A 24,565-nucleotide genomic window follows, 5' to 3' on the forward strand; every position below is an offset into this window, starting at 1 on the left:
TTACCCGGCTTTTCAAACTTGTACAAGTAAGCTCTTTTTTTTTTTTTTTTTTTTTTTTTTTAAAGTATGAAATCACCAGCCTAATACTGAATATTGTTTCATGTCGCTCATCTTATACGGATGGCCTTCTTCAAGTGTTTCAAGAAAGGCACCGTTACTATTCTTGAGGATGAAAGTGATGACAGGGACGAAGGTACCGCATTGCTTATAGGTGCGCCACTCTTAGCTTCGGAGGTATCAGAGGTGGACAACTCTCTTCATATTCCGTCTTGGTCCCAAGAGGTGTTTTGTCAACTGCGCAACTTCAAAAAATCCAAGTCTACAGGTAGGGACCTTCACTCCACTATTTTACAATTAAAATCCTTGCATCATACAGAGAACGATTCATTAGGGGCATTCAAACTTCTTAGCGATCGAATCCATAATGGAGCAGTGAATTGGGGTTTTGTTCTCCCGACGACTGGTGAATCTACATTCACCGAATATTATTGGGAATGACTTGAAGATGTGCTAAGTAGAAATACCCAGGTTCTTAAGAGCGCCGGTTTATATAATGCAATGTTTGCCTCATTATTTAGCTATGATCGACATGCTCCAGTTATCCAAGCCTTTTGCGAGTATTGGTGTCCTGCGACAAATACTCTTCATACGTCACAAGGAGAAATGTCCATTTCCCTTTGGGATCTCCATGAAATCGGCAGTCTCCTATTACAAGTCTCTTTTATGATGAGGTTATTCCATCCGTTGAGAGTCTTAACAGGAAGGACCATAAAGACGTGTCTTATATCCCACACATTTGTCGCTACTTGTTCCTAGCATACCACAAAATTTTACAGGATTCTAAGAAAATCTGGGTGAGAATGACTGCTTGGATAAAGTACTGGTATCGAGGACCATTCAAGTACAAAAAGCCTTCAAGGAAAACCATACGAAACAAGTCACAAAAGCCAAAGGAAGATTTTGATCCGTCTGGTATCATCATGGAGGCACTGAAACGCACTGAGAAAGAGGAAGGCGTTTTTGAAGACTTGGGTATAACAGATGAAGACATGGAAAGATCATACTTGGCTGCTTTCCTTGCTTGCTGGTTATGCAAATTTGTATTTCCCAAAGACGACGTAACTTTGATTAGACCAGGGGTTTTCAAAGTTGCGGTCGAATAGCGCCGCAGTGTATCATTTGGCCTAGCAGTTCCGGTATTGGCGCATTTACAAGGGTGAGCGATATTTCTAGTGCAGATGATCGGAAATTGCACAACTATTCCACATTTCCATTATGTGTATGGATGGTTGGGCGAATACTTCGACACACATTTTACATCATATTCCGAGAAGTCCATTCCTATCATGGCAAGGTTCTCGGGAAGACTTTCGGCGAATTTTTTGAAGATTCGTCAGCTCGAGCTTTATTCGGACTTGTGGTAAAGTGAAAATGAGTCATCTGCAATACTATTTTCAGAATGCAAACGGACTGATGAAGATCATATTTCTAAAGAAGACTTTGAGTATCTGATATGCCTTCGTTCGGGATTCGTTTCTCTCGACAGGAAAACTACCGAGTCATCAACCTTATAGCCCGCATCGGTTCGGTAGACAATTTTGTTATGTACAACATGTGCGGAGAACCTAAAGATGACGTCCGGAATGGTATCTGTGCTATCACTTTGTACTCACATTGGAAATCATGCTTGAAGATTGGCAGCGCATCTACAATAACCCTACCCACTAAGGACAAGATCCGGGAGTTTGAGGTCACATCCGACTATGTTATTTGGTGGTCGAAGGTGCATCGCTTTGAATCTACGAAATCAAAGACAGTCTCAACTGTAGGCAAGTCGTCGTCGCTTTCTCAGCCAAGATCTCTTAAGTCTCAAGGCCACGAAGTTTCAGTTCATGATAAACTCACCCGTGGTAGAGCACTCCAAGTTCATCCAGAAGTTGAAGGTAGTTCTACTACTCCTGCGCCTCAAGTTCAACACCTACCTCCGGTTGATGTTCCTTCAACTCAAGTCCTTAATGACAAAGGAAAAATAGAAAGTGTAGCAGATTCCCAAGAAGATTTCATTCCCCTTGGTCGACGCATTCGCCGTTTGAAGCGAGGGCATATAAGCAGCAATGAAGACAGTGAAGTCAACTTTAGGCATAAGAAGACAAGTATCGAACCTCTTTATTGCGATCTGGACACGGCATACCCACTTGATGACACATTTTTTTGTGATGTACTCGCTATTTCACAACCAGTTCTAATGAACGAAGTATGTATTTTATTTCACCTTGAGCCTCCCTTTTTTATACATATATATTAATTAATTAATTATATATATATATATATTTTAGGGAGAAGTAGTGCATCATGTCCCTACTGTATCCGAGCTTGTACCATTTAATCATTTTCCTATCGAAGAGGAAAATGATGCTTTCGCCCGATAAGTGGTTCAGGTGTTAGCCTAAGAGGTATGATTCCAATCTTTATCATGCTCCGTATTTAGAAATCTTTGATTCTACTTGCTTAACCATTACTCGTCAATGTAGGTTCGCTTGTGCATCAACATTTGTTAAAGCCGGCTACTCATGCATCAACCTCTGAAATGTCATGTGGGGAACCAAAATTAGGTGTTGCAGACAAAACCCTTCGCAAAGTAGTTTCCGTTCTGGGCAACCAAATAAAAAGCATAATCTTGCAGGCTTCATTAGAAAGGCTTCCTTCATTCAAAGATGAGATTGGCAAGTTGCTGACTCTACAATTGACAATATAGGGGCCGAAGTCTCATCCCTACGAGCTATGATTGATGCACTTATGGTGACCGCAGTTGACTATTATTCTGCACACTCTGCTTACTCCCAAAAGCTGTCTCCCGAGGTTCAAAGTGATCGTTTAGCTGCTGTCGACTCTTCACTTTCTGTTGCCTTGGCTCTGCAACAAGCTGAAGAGGTTCATCAATTTTCGATACTTGAGTCTATTAAATCTGCCAACACGCGTATGGAGGAGTTGAAGAGAGAACAAGAGCAATTGGAGTCAAGACTGCGTCAATTAAACGAATCGCTTTTAAAGAGTGATGCACAACTTTCTTATCATCATGGTGAGGTTGCCCGTTTGAGAGAGGATAAGATTGCAGTTGAAGAAGCTCCTATATTATCCACTGCCGATGCTGAGACTTTAGATGCGTTACGAGTTTCTTTTGAGAGATTGCGTAACGGCTTCAAGGACTTGTCTTGGAAATAGCAAACTTTTGTTGTTGTAAACTTTCTTTGCTTTATTTATATTTCTCTTTGAACTTGCCAAAGTGTTGATGTTTACTAGTTAACTTTCATAATGAAATAAAAGCACTTTCTTATTTCATTATTATTATTATTTTTTGAATAGTTCGGATTGATGAGGAAACCCTTTATTTTTATTTTGATGTGAGTGAACTTGGAATTATTTATCCAAGCTGCGTACGTACCCTCGGTGAAAAGGGATCAAGTCATCACGTAGTTCAATGGATTTTTTTTTTTGTGTCCTAACTTTTGCTTGAACCGCCCTTTCGGGTTTTCAGTTCAACGGACTTTCTTGTGCTCTAACTTTTGCTTGGACCGCCCTTTCGGGTTCTCAATCCAACGAGCCTCTTTTTTTTTTTGATGCCGTACGCATTTAGGCTCATGCTGGCCAGGAGTTTGGTATCATTTCATGCGTAGTATCATTTCAAGAACTTTCCGTTGATAGGACTGACTCTTAAACCTTCCTCGGCTACGATCTTGTAAGCTCCACTTGTGTACACTTCTTGAACTACGTAGGGCCCATCCCATTTTGAAGTAAACTTGCTTCCGGTTTTGTGTGTTGTGATGATAGGTCTACGTAATGCGAGGACAAGATCTCCTACTTGAAAAGACCTAGGCGAACCTTCTTGTTAAAAGCATTTGAAAGCCGAGCTTGATAACACTCTAAGCGTTGTTGCGCTTCGAGTCTCTTTTCATCTAGTGCTTCTAACTCTTGGAGACGTAGCTTTGCATTCTCTTCATCAGTCAACCCCTCTTGTACGACCATCCTCAATGATGGAATTTGACTTTCTAGAGGCAAGACTGCTTCCACGCCATACACGAGTGAGTATGGTGTAGCTTGAGTAGGCGTCCGATATGTCGTCCGATAAGCCCACAATGCTTCATTTATCCTTTCATGCCAATCTTTCTTGGTTCTTCCAATAACTTTCTTTAACAGGTTGCAAAGAGTTTTGTTGAATGCCTCCAAGACCGTTGGCTGGGGCATTGTACATTGAAGAGTTGCGTTGTTTGCAACCGAACTCTTCACACAATTTATCCATCAACCGGTTTGAGAATGGTTTTCCATTATCTGTGATGATATAGCGCGGCACACCATACCGATGAATGATATTCACTTTGATAAAGTTCACTACGTTTTCTTTCTTCACTTCCTTTAAAGGTACAGCTTCTGCCCATTTTGAAAAGTAGTCTGTGGCTGCAAGGATGTAAGAATGACCCTCATAAGATTTTGGTGCTATTGGTCCCACCACATCAAGGCCCCACGCATCAAATGGCCATGAAGCAATTGTAGGATGTAGCGGCTCCGGCGGCTAATGTATAAAGTTGGCATGGAATTGGCAAGCTTGACATTTCTTCACATAATCCATGCAATCCTTGACCATAGTCGGCCAATAGTAGCCCATCCTCTTTATTTGGAAATGTAGCTTTGGCCCTGATTGATGAGCTCCGCAAATACCTGAGTGAGCCTCCTCTATTGCTTTGGATGCATCTTCTTCCCCCAAGCATCTTAGAAACAGGCCTTCGAATGAACGACGGTATAGAATCTCTTTATAATAAATGAATCGAGGTGCCCGACGCGTACCTCTGATCGATGTCTCGAATCATTTGGCAGTTTCCCATGCTCAAGATAATCTATTAAAGGTTGCCTACAATCGTCAATGTCAATGGACAATACCGAGATAACGTTGGCTCCTTCTTGCCATGCCCCAAGTGTTAATGGAACGACCCAACATTGGCAAACTGGAAGATTCACCGCTTCATCTTTTGGCAATGCCAACGTAGCGGCAAGATTGGCTAAGGCATCTGCCATTTGATTGTCCTTTCTTGGCACATGCTCCAGCGTCACGAAGTCAAACCTTTCCAGTAATTGCGTGGCCATTTGGTGATATGGAATTAGATCATCCTTCCTAACTTCGTAGTGGGTCAACAATTGGTTGATCACTAACATGGAGTCACCATATACTTCTAAGCTCAATATCTTCATCTCTACGGCCATTTGTAAGCCCATGATCAAAGCCTGGTATTCTGCAACGTTGTTCGAGCAAAGTTCACTTAAAGAGAATGAGTAGGGCAATACGTGTCTCGGGTGACAGGAAGACTACACCAGCCCCGCCCTATCTTTACGAGTGATCCGTCAAAAACATCATCCAAGCGGGAGAAATGTCGTGAAGAAGACTTGTTCGTCGGATAAGTCATCTGAAATTTCGATCTGCTGGAATTGGATGATCGGCTAGGAAATCTGCAACAGCTTGCCCCTTTACCGCCTTTGCTAGAGTGTAGATGATTTCATATTGATTGAGAATGCGCCCACTTGGCCAAACGCCCGTCAAGACTGGTTTTGACATAACGAACCTCACCGAGTCAGCTCGTGCAATGAGATGAACCGTGAACGCTTGCATGTAGTGCCTTAACTTTTGAATAGCAAAGACAAGTACAAGACACATCTTTTCTATAGGCGTGTAGTTCAATTCAGGACTAGTAAGAATTCGGCTTAGATAATAGAGTGCTTTCTCCTTATGTGACTCATTCTCTTGCGCCAACAGGGCTCCAATTGACATCTCTTGAGCCGCAATGTACAATATGAGTGGTTTGCTTGGAATAGGAGCTCCTAACAGTGGCAAACTCGATAGGTACTTCTTTATGCTTTCAAACGCGAGAAGCCCTTGTAAACTTTGCAACTCACGTAAATTTCTTGGCTCGGGCATACCTCGATGGCTTTAATCTTAGTCTGGTCTACTTCGATGCCTCGATGTTTAACGATGAAACCAAGAAATTTACCTGACGTGACGCCGAAAGCACACTTCAACGGGTTCATCTTGAGTTGGTACTTCCGCAATCTGTTAAACACAATTCTCAAGTCTTTCAAGTGATCTTCTCTTCTTTTTGACTTGATCACCAAGTCATCAACGTAGCACTCGACATTCTTGTGAATTATGTCACCAAAGATCTTTTGCATTGCACGTTGATAGGTCGCACCTGCATTCTTGAGGCCAAATGGCATCACCTTGTAATAAATTCCTTTTGGAGTACGGAAGGTGTGAGTTCTTCGTCCTCTGGCGACATTCTTATTTGATTGTATCCAGATGAACCATCCATGAAAGATAAGGCTTCATGACCTGTGGTTGCATCAACCATGAGCTCAATTATGGGCAATGGAAAGTCATGCTTCGGGCAAGCCTCGTTTAAGTCTCGGAAGTCAACACAAATACGAATTTGTCCAATGATTTTCTTCTTCACCGGAACGATATTCGCTATCCACGTCGGGTATTTGACCTCCCTAATAAATCCAGCGGCGATCAACTTGTCAACTTCGGCTTCGATTTGACTTAGGAGCTCCGGACGGAAGTGACGTTGAGTTTGTTTTGATTGGGCGTGTTCTAGGTTTGACTGCAAGGTGATGGACAGCAACTTTCAGTTCAAGGCCTAGCATCTCCTTGTATGTCCAAGCAAAGACATCTTTATACTCAAGTAGCAGTTGATGATAGGACTCCTCTTCATTAGGATTCAAAAGTGCACTAACGAAGATAGGTCTTGGGTCTTCATTTGTGCCAAGATTTAGTTCTTTTAGTTCATCAACAGTCGCTTGGCCTCCATCTTCTAATGCGGCAGGAGCATCATGAACCTCCTCTTCGAAAGGTTCCTCTTCGTCGAGCTCTTTGATCGTAACGTGATGAACAGCTAGAACCTCCGCTTCTTCATCATCACTTTTGTTTTGCTGACTCAAAGTTTCCCGAGTTTGTATGATTGTTTGTCGTTTCACTTTGAGTTGGTCACCTGAAGTTACGTCTAATGTAGAGTGATGTTTCATACGTGACGGGATTAAGCTCCGAATTTCATTGTCTTCCGTTGAATCGACATGAACTCTAGTTTTCAATTCTTGCTGATTTTTCTCTTCAGACGACTTGCTTGGAACTCCAAGTCTTTCTAGCGCCGATCTGCATGGGGTTGATTGAATTCCCATTTGGCTATCATGCCCAGTTATCCTTTTGAACACAGAAGGTCGTGATGTTGATTCTTTGATGTGGCTGAAAACTAAGGTTATTGGGTAGGCTTGGCTAAGCGGTTGAACACTGAGGCTCTCTTACCAGCCTTTGGTTCTTCTTCCTCCTCAACCGCTTCGACACTAATATGTTGAGCTTCGCTTTCTTTTCTTTTCTTCTAGTTGAGATCTTGACAGGTGCGACATGAGTAAAACCTAGGCCTGCTCTAGCTGAGTCAATTGTGTAACCTTGCTCCTTCAACTTCTTTTGGGTTTCGCTAAGGCCATGCTTCCTTTCTCCTGTGACATCTGGATTAAGCTCTCCCATCGAAGAGGATAAGCTGAAGTCATAACCTGCCTTTGACATGAGCTTATAAGCATTAGGGTCAAAACCTTCTTTTGTTCTTGTGACCGGAAGAGATTCGTGTCTTGTTGCCTCTTGTGATGGTCTGACGAACCCTGGTACCGAAGATTTCGAAACGTCTGAATTATTTAACTTGGGTAAAGGTATGGTTGTCGACTCCTTCAAGAACTTCATGTCGCTTTCTCCCCATTTCCCTGGCTTTACTTCTTCTCCAAATGGGGATTGTCCTTCCTTCCGTCGGGATGATGAGACATAGCGGAGGATGGGAGTAGACACCTTCTCGTGAATCTGTCGGTGATGATCCCATTTGTCCGGACAAAGTGCTTTTTGACTTCTTCGAAACATTCTCTGTATCGAGAGGGCACTTTGAATGCTCTTCTTTTCTTGGCATGGCTTTTCTTGTCAAGTGAACCTCCACGGGAATAACTTCAGATACCACGTCTTCATCCATGTAAAATTTGGCGTCCGCGAAGTAAGACTCGGCTTCAGTAAATGGTTTGACGTCACCCAAGATTTTCTTTACTCCTCCTCCGTAAAATTTGAAACATTGATGTAAGGTTGAAGGCATTATCCCATTTTCATGCACCCATGGCCTTCCTAATAGGAGATTGTAGGAGGTCTTAGCATCAATCACGTGAAATAGGGTGTTTGACTTTAAATCGCCTATCACGAGCTCAATTCTGATCATGCCCATAGCTCTTTGTCCTCCTTGATTGAAGCCTTGAATCATGAGACGACTACGAGACAATTCGTCCATGGTGATGCCTAACTTTATCATCGTGGATTTAGGCATGATGTTCACTGCTGAACCTCCGTCCACAAGCATGCGACTAAGTTTTTGTTCTCGCACATATCCTGACACGAAAAGCGGACGATTATGTGGTTTAGATCCTAACAAGAGGTCTTCATCGGTGAATGTGATGGAAGCGCATGTTGCACAGCAAATAACATGGTCTTGAGACTCAGGCTCTAATTCTCCGGTCTTCCTTATCTTATTTGGTTGGATATCGAGATGCATTAATGCCTTTACCAATGCTACACGTATGGCTTCAGGGAGTTCCACCGCTTCTTTAATATTTGAATGCGCTGGTGGATTTTCTGCTTGTGTTGAGACCTTTCGCTCTTCATGAGTTTCATATCTTCCTTCCGAGGCATCTTCGTCATCTACCTGATAGCAAGTTGTCATATGGACTGTCTCCGTTGGCCCTCTTACGAAGAACACTTTCGGAAAGTATTCTCCTAGCATAACTGGACTTCGTGGCCCTTGGATTAATGGTCCATCTTCTTGTTCGAAGTCTCTCCTCACAATCCGTCTAGTTTTGTTCTTAGAATGTTGGTGCGAGCCTCTCTTTCGCCGCTCCTTCTTTGATTAAGCATTTTGTCGTTGAGGAATGCGCTTCGTACGAGACTTCCGCCGAGTAACGAGCGTCCATCCTTCATTATCATCAAAAGACGAGTTACCAACAAAGCCATCACCACATTGATTGTTTGGTTCGCCCACCACTTCTTTTGTACATAGACCAGTCTTCTGGTGTATGCCCCTTGTAGATTGAAACTCCGATCTTTTTGACAATACGGGCAACGGCACCGGATCAAAGGATCCAAACACAATTGTGGCAACGTTCGCCTCCGCAATTTCGTCAACATCCAACTCGATCCTTCCTTGCCTAGCGAAGTTCATAATTAGCTCCTTCAACACGAAGCACTTTTCTACTGGATGGCTGACAATTCTGTGGTATTTGCAAAATTTAGGGTCATTGACCCGGTGCTCATCTCCTCAGGCCGCTTACATTCCGCAATTCGATCACCTTCTTTCCAAAGCAAATCCTCAAGCATACCCAGACATCGGAGTCAGGAAAAGGGCACGCTTTTCTCCTCCAATTCCTTCAAGGTGCGCCGATGTCTATCTACCTCTCGGGATGACTCCATCCGTTTGACTTCCCTCTTCTTATCTCGGGTGGAGATTTTGACCGGGACAGTGTTGATTGTCATTGCTTCCTTGGTAGGCTTCTTGACCGGCTTATCTATCTTTTGTCCAAAGACTTTCTCCTTTTTATGCTCGATAACGGGCTCATGCTTTCCTCCGTGGCTGGCGATGCTTAACTCCATATCGTGGGCACGAGTGGCTAGGTCCTCAAACGTGCGGGGTTTAATCCCTTGTAGAATGTAGAGTAACCCCCAATGCATCCCTTGAATGCACATCTCGACTGCTGATATCTCCAAAAGCCTATCTTTGCAATCCAAGCTTAATGAACGCCATCGATTGATGTAATCAACGACAAGTTCATCTTTCCATTGCTTGGTATTCGTGAGTTCCATCATACTCACGGTGCGACGAGTTCTATAGAATTTGTTCAAGAATTCTCGCTCCATTTGGTCCAAACTGTCAAAGGACTCGGACTCCAAGTCTACATACCAATCAAATGCATTTCCCTTTAGGGAATGAACAAATTGTTTCACCAAGTGGTCGCCCTCCGTTCCTGTGACAAATGAGACAAGAACACGTGTACAAAATAATATTTGTATTTATGAAATTTAGGGTTACAATCTCTGTATTGAATCCTCTGATTCGATCTCCAAAATCTATAAAGACAATTTGTGTTTGATGCAAGGGTCGTAGAGACTTGATCTTGATCAAACGGGTAGCACAAGGCTTGTTTGGTGTTTGGGATTTTCTAGGGTGGAGGAACCGGCACGTATTTGTTGTGCTTGGTGGCTCTTCCAAAGTGTAGGTGAAGAATGCAGGGAGTTTTCTGCTTCTTCTTAATGCTAGGTTTTTCTGGCCCCTTCTTTCGTCTTGAGGCCTCCTATTTATAGGCCCTTGTAGGATGCTTAACCTAGATAACTTTCCCCATTTAAAACCTTATTTTGTGGGATTTTGATTTGATTTAAATCAATTCCCATAATCTGGCAATTTAACCAGATTATCTTCAATTGATTGACCTAATTAATATTTGATTTAAGTCAAAGTCAATCACGGAAGATTCTTTTCCTCAATTATGTCTTCATCTTGAACCGTTTGATGCACTCCGTCGGATGTCGCCACGTGTCACTTTTTGACAACTAATCCAATTTTGATGAGTCACACGCCACATGGGCGAATTATGGGGCTCACAATTTAATCCACCAAATCCTAATTATTTTATCATCCAATGGGATTTATTACACCAAAATTTCATTTACAACACCTCAACAAACGCAAGTCTTTAGCAGTGAAATTTGCATGATAAAACTTCTCTACAAGCTTGCAAATATCATCAATCTTAAATTCTTTAAAATCATTGCTAGAGTCCAAAGCAAAACTAAGAATAAGAAGTTCCATTGTTCCTTCATTGAATCTACTCTTTCCCTCTTCCTTATGAGACTTTAATTCCTTCCTGATTGAAATTCCCACCATTTCTTTTGTATTAAATATCTCATGTTGTAATTCCCAACATTTATTTTGTATTAAATATCTCATGTTGTGTTTTATTATCTTATTAGGTCAGAAATGTGCTAATATTAAAACAAGAAAAGACATGCACGCCTGGTGTAACATCCCACATCCACCAATGGAGAGGGATTGATGTGCCTTATATGTACATACTCACCTTCATATAGCATGAGGCTTTTTGGGAGCTCACTGGCTTCGAGTCATGGAAACTCCGGTTAAGCGAGTTGGGGCTAGAGCAATCCCAAGATGGGTGACTCACTAGGAAGTTGCTCGTGAGCTCCCAAAAACAAAACTGTGAGGGCAAAGAGGGGGGCCCAAAGTGGACAGTATCGTGCTACAAATGCGGAGCAAATCCCGGATGTGATAATTTGGTATCGAGCCACTTTGCAGTATGGTGCGAGTGTGCCGACGAGGACGTCAGGCCCCTAAGGGGAGTAGATCGTAACATCCCACATCAACCAACGGAGAGGGGTTGAATTACCTTATATGTACATGCCCACCTCCATCTAGCACGAGGCCTTTTAGGAGCTCATTGGCTTCGAGTCATGGAAACTCTGAAGTTAAGCGAGTTGGGGCTAGAGCAATCCCAGGATGGGTGACCCACTGAGAAGTTGCTCGTGAGCTCCCAAAAACAAAATCCTGAGGGCAGAGAGGGAAGCCCAAATAGGAAAATATTGAGAGTGGGGACATAATTGAGAAGGAAGATGAGAGAGAGAAGTAATAAAAGTGAAAACAAAAACTAAAAACTGAAATCAATTTGAAATTGTTTTCACTTTCAAGTTTTTGTTTTCACTTTTGTTAATGTTCTCTTCCATCCTCCCCTCTCTAGCACAAAAATGAAAACTAAAAACTAAAATTGAAATAGTTATCAAACATGCCCTTAATTTCTTCACCAAGAATCACATTATATTAGAAGGGCCATGAGGATGGGAAGGGAGAGCGACGCAAACCTTCACCAAATCAATTATATCTTTCCCAATAAGAAATGAAATAGATATTCAACTTCAAATTTTTATTATAGGATACAAAACACATACATATCATGCACAATACATACAAGATATTCCAAGAAGTGCCAACATTACAAAAGTTATACAATGTCATATACACGTACCATCAAGAATTTATGTCCATGGTTTCAGTTTCCTATCAAATATTCCTCTTCCATAAGTAGAAATGAAAATCTCAACCAAATAAATAAGGAAATTGGGACACTAGCAAGAAAAATGATTGGCTTAACAATCCATGATTGTTCATTGATCATAAAGGCCAGAAGAAGGCAACCATCATAGCGGCAATAGAGATGAAAAGGGTGGAAAGCCCTATTATCATCTTTGTTGGCAAGGATTTAAGGAAATCAATTTTTGCATAACGTGATGTAAGGATTCCCAAAAACATTAACACTGGAGTTGTGGAAGAAAAGAGCGATATAGCATCTGAGATTATAAAAAGCATAAATAACTTTTTATTATAGGAATATTGAATGCCTGCTTTCTCCATTGTTTCACCGGGGCGGTCAATCTGAAGCAAACCTGATGGTAATTATGAGACCACCTATAACTGTACAAGAAGTTGCAGTTTCTTTCATCTATCTTTCTCCTTCTTGCACCAATTCCTTATGGTTCTTGGTAAAAAGATCATGTGGTGTCATATTCTTGTCATTAAACGATTCTATAATCCGGGGTAATACAATAGTTTCCACCTCCTACATTTTTGTTGAACAAAAGATTCATATAAGGTTATTACTCTATTTTTCCCAACAACGATCGACTCTGAGAAATTTGAGAGACCATATAAACCCGAACCGTTAGAGAACAGAGGTAACAAGAACAGTAGAAAACTTGCATGCTGACCATAAAGTAACTAAATAAGACATCTTAATCCTACCTTTATTTCAATTTGTCTATTTTTTTTCCCAAAGTTGGAAGATTGAAATTTCTTTTGATTCTGGTTTTGTAGTTTCTATTAAAGTAACTACATAAGAAACCAAAAACTACTGTCAATCCATGAAATGACTCCTTTTAGCCCAAACAATTTATGTTCATTTATGTTACAATTTGTATAAGTTGAAAAAAGTGTAAATTGATATAGACTTTCTTTATATTTGTTTAATAAAAAAGTGTATCTGTCTATATGCGGATGAAATGGATTGTACTCACTACTACAATTATGTTAAACTACGACACCCAATAAACGACATTATATAAAAACTAAAAACTGCTCCTGTGTTTTATACATGATGAGTGCTATAATACCGCTGTGGTAAGGTACCACATATCGATCTTGGATTTTTTAAATTATGACGTATAGCTTATTAGAGATTCCAATGAGCCCTGGGCCGGGGGGGGGGAGCCTAGCCAAGCGATTTGCAACAGGCCTGGTCCGGCAAAGGGGGTCCACCCGCTGGTCGTTCGGCTGCCCAGGCAAAGAGCCCGAGGCAGGCGTCGACGTAGTGGCGACGCCGCAGCGCAATATTTTTTTCTTTCTCACGCCACATGGCGATCAGTCCTTCCGATCCGATTTTCATTCAATCCAACGGCTTGGAATTTTTCAAGGCAAAAAATTACGAAAAAATCGTAAAATTTTAAAAAACCCCAAAAATTACCTATAAATACCAATCCATATTCTTCACTTTTAACAACAAATTCACTTTCAACTCTAAATTTTTTTCACTTTCAAGTTTAATTATTCACTTTCTACTCAATAATTTTTCACTTTCAACTCTAAATTTTTTTCACTTTCAAGTTTAATTATTCACTTTCTACTCAATAATTTTTCACTTTCAACTCTAAATTTTTTTCACTTTCAAGTTTAATTATTCACTTTCTACTCAATAATTTTTTCACTTTCAACTCTAAATTTTTTTCACTTTTAAGTTTAAATTTATATCGGGTTTGAAAAAAAAAATTTATCCGAAATTTGAAACCGGAAATCTTATATGAAAATCTTATCCGAATATTTTATCAAAAAATCTCATCCGAAAATATTGTCCAAATTAATTGTTTAAAAATGTAACGACAAAAAATTGAATAGTACCCTTGCCATGACAACTGCCGAAGTGTAATTTATTGTAGGGAACACTTATTCCATAATAGTGTCACTTAGCTTAGCCTGCTATGGCAAGATTCCAATCAAGTGCTTTAGGACCGCGCGCTTTCATGAGGCGCCAAAAGACATTGAACTTTGTTTGCGAAGCAGCTTTGAAAACCCACGCCTCAAACATCGATTATATCACGTCCTTTCGTAAAACCCTTCTCACATCTATGAGGCAAATCTCTCCTTCGCAGCATGACAGTCACCGATCAACTTGCCTTGATCGCCATCCCATAGTACCGCTTAGGTTACCAGCTTGCCGTGATTCGCCATCTCCTCGTGACCGCCCATGCCAAAGTTACCCTTCTTCATCGCGACTCATTTTTAAGCCCCATCTGGATTCCCATCTTCCATTTCATAAGGTTCAGATTAGATCTTCTTCCTCATGGGCAAGAAAGGTACGGAGCTACTTTTCTAGGAGTTAGCTTAGGCTTCTTCAGATTTGTTGTCTAAAAATCCGATGCAGATTTTCATGATTTTTTGTTTGCAGCGAGGATATTTTGAATCCTTCAGTTCCCATGGCTCTCAGACTCTCCGAGATGCAACAAACAATTTCGATGCTGAGAATTTGATGGGAGAAGAATCTCAGGGACTGGTATTAACATTGAATTTGTGTTGTTTGTTGCCTTTGAATGCATTATTTGATGGAGCCAACATTATTGTTCATCAACTTGATAGCATTATTTATGTGCTATATTTACATTACAGTTTTAAAGGCTGTCTCAGAAATGGTTTACCGGTACAAGTGAAATGTGTGAAATTAAAGTAGAAGCAGTTGCCCCAAAACTGAACCAGAGCTTGGAAGCCTTGTCAAAGCTGAGGCATAGGCATTTGGTCAGCCTTCTTGTTACACCATAATTAACCAAGCGTGATTGAACACCAAGGTAGACATGTCTTCCTCCCTGCCAAAGGGAGATGCTCTTCCGAAGGGACAACCACCTGCCGAAGCTCCGAACTGCCAAACCTAGAACACCGGAGACACGTGTCATCATCACAGCAACTTGCACAAAGTCCCACATCGGAACTTTGTGCAAACCTCCTACCTTTACTTCCCTATAAATAGGAACAGTAACCAAGAAAATGGTAACTTCTCTCTCACTACTATCAAGTACTTTGCAAAAGTCACTCTCTGACAGCATCGGAGAGCCTTCGCCATCCCACCGTGTCCGGCTTGACGACGCTTCCTCTGTTTTTGTCTTCTGCAGTTAGCTCTCTACCGAAGGCCCAGGCCCTTCTTGCTAAGGACAACCCCTATCTCTAAGTTGACCTCCCCGAAAAGGAGCATCAACAGCTTACGCTGTCTGTGGAATCCAATACTTGAAACCCATTTTTCTCAGCCCACTGGCCTTCACCTATCCGCCCCAGCGCCTCTTCTTCACTCCACACTCAAACTATGCCTACCGAGGATAGCCGCGATGCCAGCACAGATCCTCAGAGGGTACCTCCGAGGGGACCATCACGAGGTCAACCTCCAGCCGAGGTGGAACTCCGCCGCCAGCAGGGTCAAGATGTCCCAGAGGTGTGACCATCTTCACCTGTGAATGTTGAGCCGAACACCACTCACCAAGGTCCCCGGCTTAAACTGAACGAACCAAGCCTGTGGCTCCCAACGCAGCCTACCCAGAACCCGAAAGGCACAACCAAACTAGCCTGAGCATTCCCACCATGGCCCCCAATCCAGCCTCGGGCCTAGCAAGGGTAAGGACCCTCCATCCGAGACTACTAAGTCGCGCTTTCTCCGTGATCTCCCGCCAAGGAACCGCCTCACGAACTAACGAAGGTCTACAGGGATTGCAGGATGATCTCGACTGCCGACGGACCCCTTTATCCTCGCACCCCAAGACCCAAAGGTGACACACCTAGGCCCCACCAAAGCCAACCCATGTGCTCGCTGGAAAGGGTATGGGGACTTGACGATTGGGAGCATGATTACTCGTAAGAGCGCGAGCCTTATCACACCGAGGAGTTCGATGGACTGACCTTTATCTAGCCCCCGCCACACACACCTGCACTCCAGCAATAGAGACTCTCCCCATGCCGACTGCAATGAGACTTCTTGAGAAGGTCCGACTGAGAAATGAGCAAAGAATGCAACCACCAACCACTCGCAAAGCCACGACTCCGGGCCCCATCGAATCGCATCCCACTTTTCACCAGAGAAGGAGATCCAGCCCCTCCGCATTGCCTTCTACACTGCACGGAGGATCCTCACCCACATACATTCTTTCCAGCCATGGGATGTAAGGGCTTAACTGACGCAGGGCATGTGCCTCCTCTTCCCATCTACCCTCGCGGCCCTCAATTGGTTCTGTACAGCCGAGCCCCGCACCATCAATACGCTTGGTACCGGCAAAGCTTTCTGGACCATTTCATGATCCGATCGATCTTCTACTCGCGGACGACTGCATACATGCTTCGTAGGTGAGGATGAGTTCTTCGGAGTATGCACCAGTTCACCACGAGCACGCCCGCCTTCGCAGACCGATGATCGTGCCGCCTGATGCAAGAGTGGCCTCCGAGAGTCTAACCTGCATTCTTGTCCAGCAACCTGGAACACGATGTCAATTAATGAAGCAGGTGCCGCGTACACGCCAAGGTTGAGTATTTCAACCTGGCAGGTGGTTCTGCCACCACCCGCAGACATCATCTTTCATTGATCCCCAACCTGCTTCAGACCCACCTCACCCCACCTCAACATTCTACTCCCGCCTATACCTGTGGTGCCCAAGACTCAAACGGAAGGATAACTACCAAAGATACCTTCAACAATAACAAACGGGTAGACATAACCACCACCAAACAATGGGCTAACTCAAGACGGGCAAAGCGATCGGCTCCACTTCCTTTCACCTAAGCCTGTCTCGAGGTCTCACCACCTCGAACACCACCTACGAAATGTCCCGTGCACGAGGCCCTATAATACCTAAGCCTCCGAGACCAGCAAGAAGCCCATGCCCAACACGGTGTCTTCGCTTGCTTACCGCCTCGTGGACACGACACCAATCTTGTGTCGCTCGCGCAACATCATCGGCGACTTATTCGCGAGGGAATCGGACAAGTATGTGAGCAATCTCCCACCCCCACCTAACCTCACCAACGCCGATCAACATGATCTCCACTATCGCAGTGGTCCCACCCCGCCGGAACTCCAACAACTCCATCAAACATTATGTCCGCCTCCACTTAGCGCACTGTGTCTTCGGGCCACGAGGTGGACGCTTGCCAAGACCCACAAATCAGCCGGCTCTATTACCTTCAGTGAGGAGGAAGAGCGGTGTTATCCTCCCCACGATGATCCAATCATTATCCGCTACCACATTTCTAACTTTGATGTGGGGCGATCCCGTGGACACCGCAGCTCACACTGGGCAGGATGTTTGCTGAGGCCTTCAACGAGCTCCAGGTCCCATCTCACATGCTCGACCAAGCATCACACCCCTAGTGAGTTCTCTAGTGAGGTGGTCCACCCATTGAAGCATCTATCTCCCATTTCTATCGGATCAGCACCAAATGGAGGACAATCACCACTCCTTCCTCATTATCAACTCGCCCCACACTACAATGTCATCCTCGGCCGCCCCGCCATGGCCCAAATGAAGGTATTCATCTCCACCCATATGCTGCTGCTCAAGTTTCCTACACCATGGCACAGTACGGCGTGAGACCAACTTACGCCCGCCGCTACGCCGGGCAAAGAAGGTCCACCAACCGCCAACATCGGGCGAGGCCTCGCAGAACCTGCCCCAACACCGGCTCAAGCTGCACCGAGCGCCAGAGGACCCTAGGGAGGACTGCCCCACAGCCAACTCGGAAGATCTTGAGCTGGTTACTTGATGAAAACATCCCGACCGGCAGTCGATTGGCACCTCTCTCTCACAGGAGCTTCGTCGATCTTGTCGCTTCCTTCGCTTAATTCCGAGGTCTTCGCTGGTCGTACAATGACATGCCCGCATATCACCCGAGATCATATCCCACCGGCTCAGCATTAATCCTGCCGTTCGACCCGTTCGGTAGAAGCGTCGTGCTTATGACCCAGAGCGATACGAGGCCATGAGGGCAGAGGTAGACAAGCTAACTAGCATTGGATTTATCAAGGAGGTGGACTATCCCACCTGGCTGGCCAATGTGGTGATGGTCCGAAAGGGTACGGGGCTGGCGCATGTGTGTCGACTACACCAACCTCAATCGAGCCCGCCCAAAGGATAGCTTTTACCCCGCATCGACCAGCTTAGTTGATGCCACAACTCGCCACGCTTTCAGCTTCATGGATGCTTACTCGGGGTACAACCAGATTTTCATGCATCCTGAGGACCAAGCACATACCTCCTTCATCACGGATCGTGGCCTTTACTGCTATAAGGTCATGCCCTTCGGCCTCAAGAATGCCGGGGCCACATATCGCCTCGTGAACGCATCTTCGCTTCCCGATTGGCAACACCATGGAGGTTTATGTCGATGACATGCTCGCCAAGAGTCGACTACATGACCAGCACATCCCCAACCTCTCAGCCATGTTCAGCATTCAAAGACAGATGAGGCTCAACCCCACCAAGTGTGCATTTGGGGTGGCTTCAGGCAAATTCCTTGGCTTCATGATCAGCCAGAGGGGTATTGAGGCCAATCCAGAAAAGATCAAGGCCATATTAGACATGGCCATACCCAAGACGATCAAGGACATCCAGAGCCTTACCAGCAGAGTCGCGGCCCTGACCAGATTCATCTCAAAGCCACCGATCGGCGCTTCTTCAAGGCACTTATGGTAGCAAGCGGAGTATTACCTCGGACCGCTGAGGCGACAAAGCTTTCAACGAGCTGAAGGCGATATGGGCCGGGCCCCCTATTGTCAACACTGAGCCTAGCGACACCCTCATGATCTATCTCTCCGCCTCGCCACAGCGTCGGGCCTCAGGCTCATCCAGACTAAGAACGGCCGAGCACCTGCAGCATTACGCCAAAGCCGCATAGACGCCGAGGTTCGACACTGTGACATCGAAATTGGCATTCGGTGGTCTCAAATGGCCGCTCAGCCGTTTTCAAGCTCATACCATTCATGTCTTAACCAATCAACCACTTCAGCTAGTATTGCGTAAGCCGAGACTTCGAGGCTAGTCATGGGCCATTGAGCTGGTGAATTTGATATCCACATAAACCCGCCACCACGGCGGCCAGCGTACGACTTTATATCCGACCACCAACCCCATGCCATAGCCACCCACGTATCACGATGGAGCCCACTCCCACCCCGAGCCAGTCCACGCCGACAACGGCCGCTTAGATGTAACACGTACTTTATGGACTTTGTATGTGGATGGTTCTTCCAACGCCAGGATGTGGAGCTGGCGCCTTGTTCTCATCTCTCCGTATAAGGTTGTCCCGAGTACGCCCTCGCTTCCACTTCCACGCCCCAACAATGAGGCCGAATACGGGCACTCTTAGCTGGCCTCCGGTTAGCCAAAGAGATGGGCGTCGGGCAAATTCAGATTTTCAGCGACTACACCGCCAGGCACCAAGTCAACCAGACTTCATGCTAAGGACGTGTCCATGACCTAGCCTACCTACAACATGCACGCCATCCGCTTGCAACCTTCAATGCTTATCTCATAAGCCAGGTACTACGCTCGAAGAATAGCCATGCCGATGCCCTAGCTCGCCTTAGCCTCACCATAGAGCAGGGTCTTGGCCGCAATATCCACATGGAAATCTTGGACCAGCCAAGCACGCTGACACCACTCATCTGCGCCATCGATCACAATTTCAACATGGATGGACCTCCATCCTCCAATTTTGCAGAACCGACACTACCCGACCGACGAGGCGCCGCGATTCGCTATTGCTCCGCCCGACACCGATCATTAATGGCGCCAGATAAACGCGGATTCAGTTTTACCCTACCTTCGATGCCCGACCCCAGAGGAAGGCCACTCACGCCTCCGGGAAATTCACGAAGGCATCTGTGGTAGTCATTCAGCGCCCGCCCTTATGCATAAGGCCATTCGAAGGATACTTCGCCTCACTTCACACCGATGCCCAAGTCTTCACCTGGCGATAAGTGTCGTTGGTTTGCCAATATCCCGCAACTCCCACCACCAACCTTTAACCCATGGTCACCCTGGCCATTCGCCAAAGGGGACTTGACTCATTGACCTATGCCCGAGGGCAAAGGCCAGTCGGCACGCAATGCGGCGCAACGACTACTTCACTAAGTGGTCGCCGAGGCCCGCCACCATCATCGCGCTCGCATTGAAACTTTCGTCCGCAAAATATCGTGTGTCGCTTCGCATCCCTAACGCCATCGTCACGGACAACGGCCGCAATTTGACAACGCAAAATTTAGGCAGTTTTGTTCCAATCTCAAGATAAAACTTTGCTTCGCTTCTCCACCCATCCTCACCCAATGGCCAGTGTCGGCCGTGAACAAAATTATCAAGAAAACCTCCAAGCTTGACAAAGCCAAGGGTTGCCGGCCAGAGCTACTCCCAGAGGTTCTTTGGGCTTACCGCACCACCTTCGTGACTTCAAGAGAGACACCATTTTCCCTTTCCTTGGTACCGGGCAAAGCACCAGTGAGAGATTGGCCAGCCCACATACCGAACCTCCACTTACGAGGCCGAGGCTAATGACGAGCAGTGGCCCTCAACCTCGACTTCATCGATGAGCTTCGTGACCAGTCCAACATGCGCAACGCCGCATACAAGCAGCGTGTTGCTAAGTACTACAACTCCAGAGTTAAACCCGCGCTCACAATCGGGATCGGGTCATGCGCAAGGTTTCTTGGCCACTAAGAATCCTAATGAGGGTACCCTGGGCCCTACGTGGGAAGGTCCGTATGAGATCACCAAGGTTTGCCGCCCCGGGACTTATCAGCTTCGGGATCCCAAGGGCAAAACGTTGCCTCACCCTTGGAACGCCGACCATCTCAAGTACTACTACAAGTGAACATACCTAGACCCTAGGACATTATGTTTTCTTATACCTCGGTCTCGAGCCTTGACTCAGGCCCACCATTGTACTTTCGGCCTTTCGGCACCCATCTAATAGAAATACCCGACTGGGCCCCATTTCTACTTCAGAACTTGGCACAATGCTTAAAATCAAAAGGTACCAAGCTATCATAAATATCAAAGTAACCCTCGCTTTAGGGCGGGAAATATCCATACATGTCAAAAGACTACGCCCAAATAACTAGGTACAACATAGCAAAATACAAGCAAGCCCTCAGCATCAGATGGTCGCCCGCCTCCCTCCTCAGCACTGTGTCGATCCATGGTCGACTTCTCCGCTTAGCGCCGGCACCTCCGCCTCACCTCCCCGGCGACTCGTGTATTCCTCGGCAGATGGCGTGGTCGCAAATAATGACTCCGACCGAAGGAATGGGAGGAGGAACACTACTAGTGTCGGTTTATATCCAACCCGATTAAACTCGCCACCGCTTTCCCACCCATATCGCTTCTCGACCATCGTGATCCAAAGACAAGGCTCTTGAACCTGCTCGAGCCCTCGACATTCTCCACACCTCGCACGAGCCATGCCCACGCCCTCGGTCCTCCTCCTCTCGACTCGAGCCTAGCCTCCTCCACCGCCTCCACCGCTGAAGTCGCCTCCTTCACCTCCCGCCCAACCTCCCACCTTCACCGCAAAGACATTCCTCTCCCTGGATGGCAGCTCGGGCCTCAAATGCAGAGTGTGCACTTTGGCTGTCTCTTGAATGGCGTCTAGCCAGTCCACTCTCTCTCTGCCTGGCTAGGGTAAGGTACATATCCCCAAAGGCCTGCAAAAAGGTGTGATCATAAGCATATCATAATTGCACTGATTAGAGAGTCAAAGGCACAAGAACACTTACATTGGCGGCCGAGAGCACCGTCTTCTGGATCCGATCGGAGAAGTCCGTGGCCTTGGTCCGAGCGAGCCCAAGATCAATCTTACCCCAGGCCAGGAAGGCGTTGACAAGAGGCACTTCCTGGCGATGCATGGCCAGGGTTACCTCCTTCGCCTCCCGACGAACCGAGGCAAAGTCTACATCCCTCGGTACCTGCAGGGAATAGCCTCCATCTCGAAAGCGGCACTGGGTGGGGATCTAGGTCAAATGGCGGCAGCAGCCCCACCCATGACGCTCATGGATCGAGGACTCAAGTCCCTCCGCTTTTCTCCAGCCCGCCAACCGCCATCCTCCTCCGACCGAGGCCGCTTCCAAAGAGCCTGCTGTCACTTCGGCAAGATCGCGCCCTTTGCTCGCTTCTTGGCCCTATTGGCCCTATCCTCTCCCTTCTCTCTCGCAACTCGTGCCTCTCCTCCTCATCCACCATTACCTTCGTGACGCCTCCACCACGGTCACCACCTTCTTCGACTCACCACTAAAAAGCAACACCGCAGCACAGTGAGAAGCTATACAACATCATACACATAACAAGGAGTAAGGGCGAGCTAATACTTACTTCCTTGAAGCAACCCCGACCAGAAGAAGGGCTGGGGTCACAATATTCTTCACTCACGCTGCCTCCTGGGCACCTGCTCTCACCAGCTCTATCTCTTCCTCCTCCTCCCTAGACACTAGCCTACACTTCACAGAACCTGCAAATGGACAAAGGCGTTAGTTCTAACAAACCTCAGACAACAATACATATTCATACCAACACATTCAAACACAAAGACATGAGTGATGACCCAAGACTTATAGGAAAATGGGTAGGCACATGTTTGTCGATAATGCCCAGCCAAAGACTCCAATCACCAAAGGCAAAGAACCATCGATTTCGCCACGCCTTCTCGCGACGATGGTGGTTGCCCTATAAAGTATCCTCTCCTTCGCCTTCGCGCTTGACTCGCACTCACCAAAATTGCTCAAGTTGTTCGACACCGAGCATGATGCATGAATCGCCAAGGTGGCTCCTCGCTCGCCAACCACCATGCTATGTACACCCTGCAAGATACACCGGTTGGGATTATATCGCCAGGCATAGCCCAACTGAAAGCATCATTTGCACCTCAAGGATGCAATGGTAACCTCAACCCATATTTGTACATCGCTGAGAACACCATAACGCAACCCTCGGAGGGTACCTAGCCGCTTCGTAGGTATGGGCAACCTCAACCCCACACAATCAAAAATTGATAGTCCGCCTTCAATGACTCTAGATCATACAAACTCATCATGTTTTTCTTCGGTAGTGGCACCCTATTGGGACACCCACATCAGCAGATGCCACTACCATCAGACACACACCCCGACGGCCCAGCCCGCCACTTCCACTAGCTTCGTGCCCGGGTTATCCCTAACACTGGTTTGCACAAGCTTCTAGGGCCACATAGTTCCTTTGCATCTCCTATAAGCTTCCCCCAACTCCTCGACCGCTCTTCTCCTCCAACCCTATTTCTCCACACAACCCTTCCACTACATGTTCGCACTCAGACTTTCCCCACCGTCCAAGTCCTCATTAAGGCTCACTCAAACTCTTCCCACCGAAAGCATGGGGACTTCTGGGAGCTTTGACTTTCTTTCGTAATGATCGACATCTACAAACACAAAAAGGGAAACTAAGGGCATGAAGATTGAAAACAGGAGCCTAGGCATGTTCTTAGTATGTTCATGACAGTTCATCTACGTTCATATCACATTCATGCAAAACTCAAACAAAACAGGCATTTCAATCCAGTAAGGGGAGAATGTGCACAGGCATACCTTGTTATCTCCACCCCACTTGCCGGAAATCGCCTAGCTCCCAAAAAGCACCTTTTCCCGCCTCGCCGAAATCGCTCCGCTTCCTAGATCCTATCGGAAATCGCCTCGCTTACAAAATCTTCCGAAAAAATCTCAAGTGCTCACTCCTTCAGCCCTCCTCACCCTTTTAAAGGCATATGAAGGACCCTTCGATTCTTGCTCCAAGCAATAACTCATCATACCGTTGGGATGCCTCGATTTCCACGCTTAGACGTTTCCATTTCACCTTCCCTTCTGAAGGCATGATGACGTCCACACCTTCCTTCGGAAGGCTCCTTCCGCCGCGTGGAAGGACCTCGCACCGCGGTGACGCCACACCTTCCTCTCGCAGCTCCTTTCCGGCGTGAAGGACCCCTCGCGACACGCCGATGACGCCACACCTTCCTTCGAAGGCATGATGACGCCACACCTTCCTTCGAAGGCATGATGACGCCACACCTTCCTTCCGCAGCTCCTTCCGGCGTGCAAGGACCTCGCGACACGCGGTGACGCCACACCTTCCCTTCGAAGGCATGATGACGCCACACCTTCCTTCGAAGGCTCCTTCCGGCGCGAAAGCGACCCTCGCGACACGCGGTGACGCCACACCTTCCCTTCGGAAGGCATGATGACGCCACACCTACCTTCAGCAGCTCCCGCCGGCTTGGAAGGACACCGCTGTGACGCCACACCTTCCTTCGAAGGCGTGATGACGCCACACCTTCCTTCGGGCAGTCCTTCTCGC

The 24,565-nt window shown here is 46.1% G+C and overlaps 3 protein-coding genes and 1 pseudogene across 3 annotated transcripts in view; 1 reads left to right on the forward strand and 3 right to left on the reverse strand.

The window, feature by feature from the left end:
* Positions 1 to 24,565, forward strand: part of LOC103331137 (organelle RRM domain-containing protein 1, chloroplastic-like) — a 72,255-nt gene that overhangs the window by 44,854 nt on the left and 2,836 nt on the right. The window lies entirely within an intron of this gene.
* Positions 3,856 to 5,253, reverse strand: LOC148916944 (uncharacterized). The gene is made up of 3 exons (XM_089052329.1): positions 4,840 to 5,253; positions 4,391 to 4,567; positions 3,856 to 4,278 (listed from the first exon to the last, which is right to left on the reverse strand). Exons 1-3 carry the CDS (start codon positions 5,251 to 5,253, stop codon positions 3,856 to 3,858), a joined length of 1,014 nt encoding a protein of 337 aa, XP_088908455.1.
* LOC148916945 (uncharacterized) lies at positions 5,450 to 5,815 on the reverse strand. The gene has a single exon (XM_089052330.1). The coding sequence runs from the start codon at positions 5,813 to 5,815 to the stop codon at positions 5,450 to 5,452; it is 366 nt and encodes a 121-aa protein (XP_088908456.1).
* LOC148916946 (uncharacterized) lies at positions 5,896 to 9,709 on the reverse strand (annotated as a pseudogene).

The sequence above is a fragment of the Prunus mume genome, linkage group LG5, assembly GCF_029339155.1.
Source record: "Prunus mume cultivar Tortuosa linkage group LG5, ASM2933915v1, whole genome shotgun sequence".
In the NCBI taxonomy this organism is placed as follows: Eukaryota; Viridiplantae; Streptophyta; class Magnoliopsida; order Rosales; family Rosaceae; genus Prunus; species Prunus mume.

What these genes read in the sequence shown, in the direction of transcription:
- LOC148916944 (XM_089052329.1), bottom strand. Translation starts at nt 5,253, where the DNA reads ATGGCCGTAGAGATGAAGATATTGAGCTTAGAAGTATATGGTGACTCC. An exon ending in ATTCGAGACATCGATCAGAG is followed by an intron (nt 4,568 to 4,839) that starts GTACGCGTCGGG and finishes TTTATACATTAG; the next exon opens with CCGCCGGAGCCGCTACATCC. An exon ending in AGGAAGTGAAGAAAGAAAAC is followed by an intron (nt 4,279 to 4,390) that starts GTAGTGAACTTT and finishes AATTGTGTGAAG; the next exon opens with AGTTCGGTTGCAAACAACGC.
- LOC148916945 (XM_089052330.1), bottom strand. Translation starts at nt 5,815, where the DNA reads ATGTCAATTGGAGCCCTGTTGGCGCAAGAGAATGAGTCACATAAGGAG.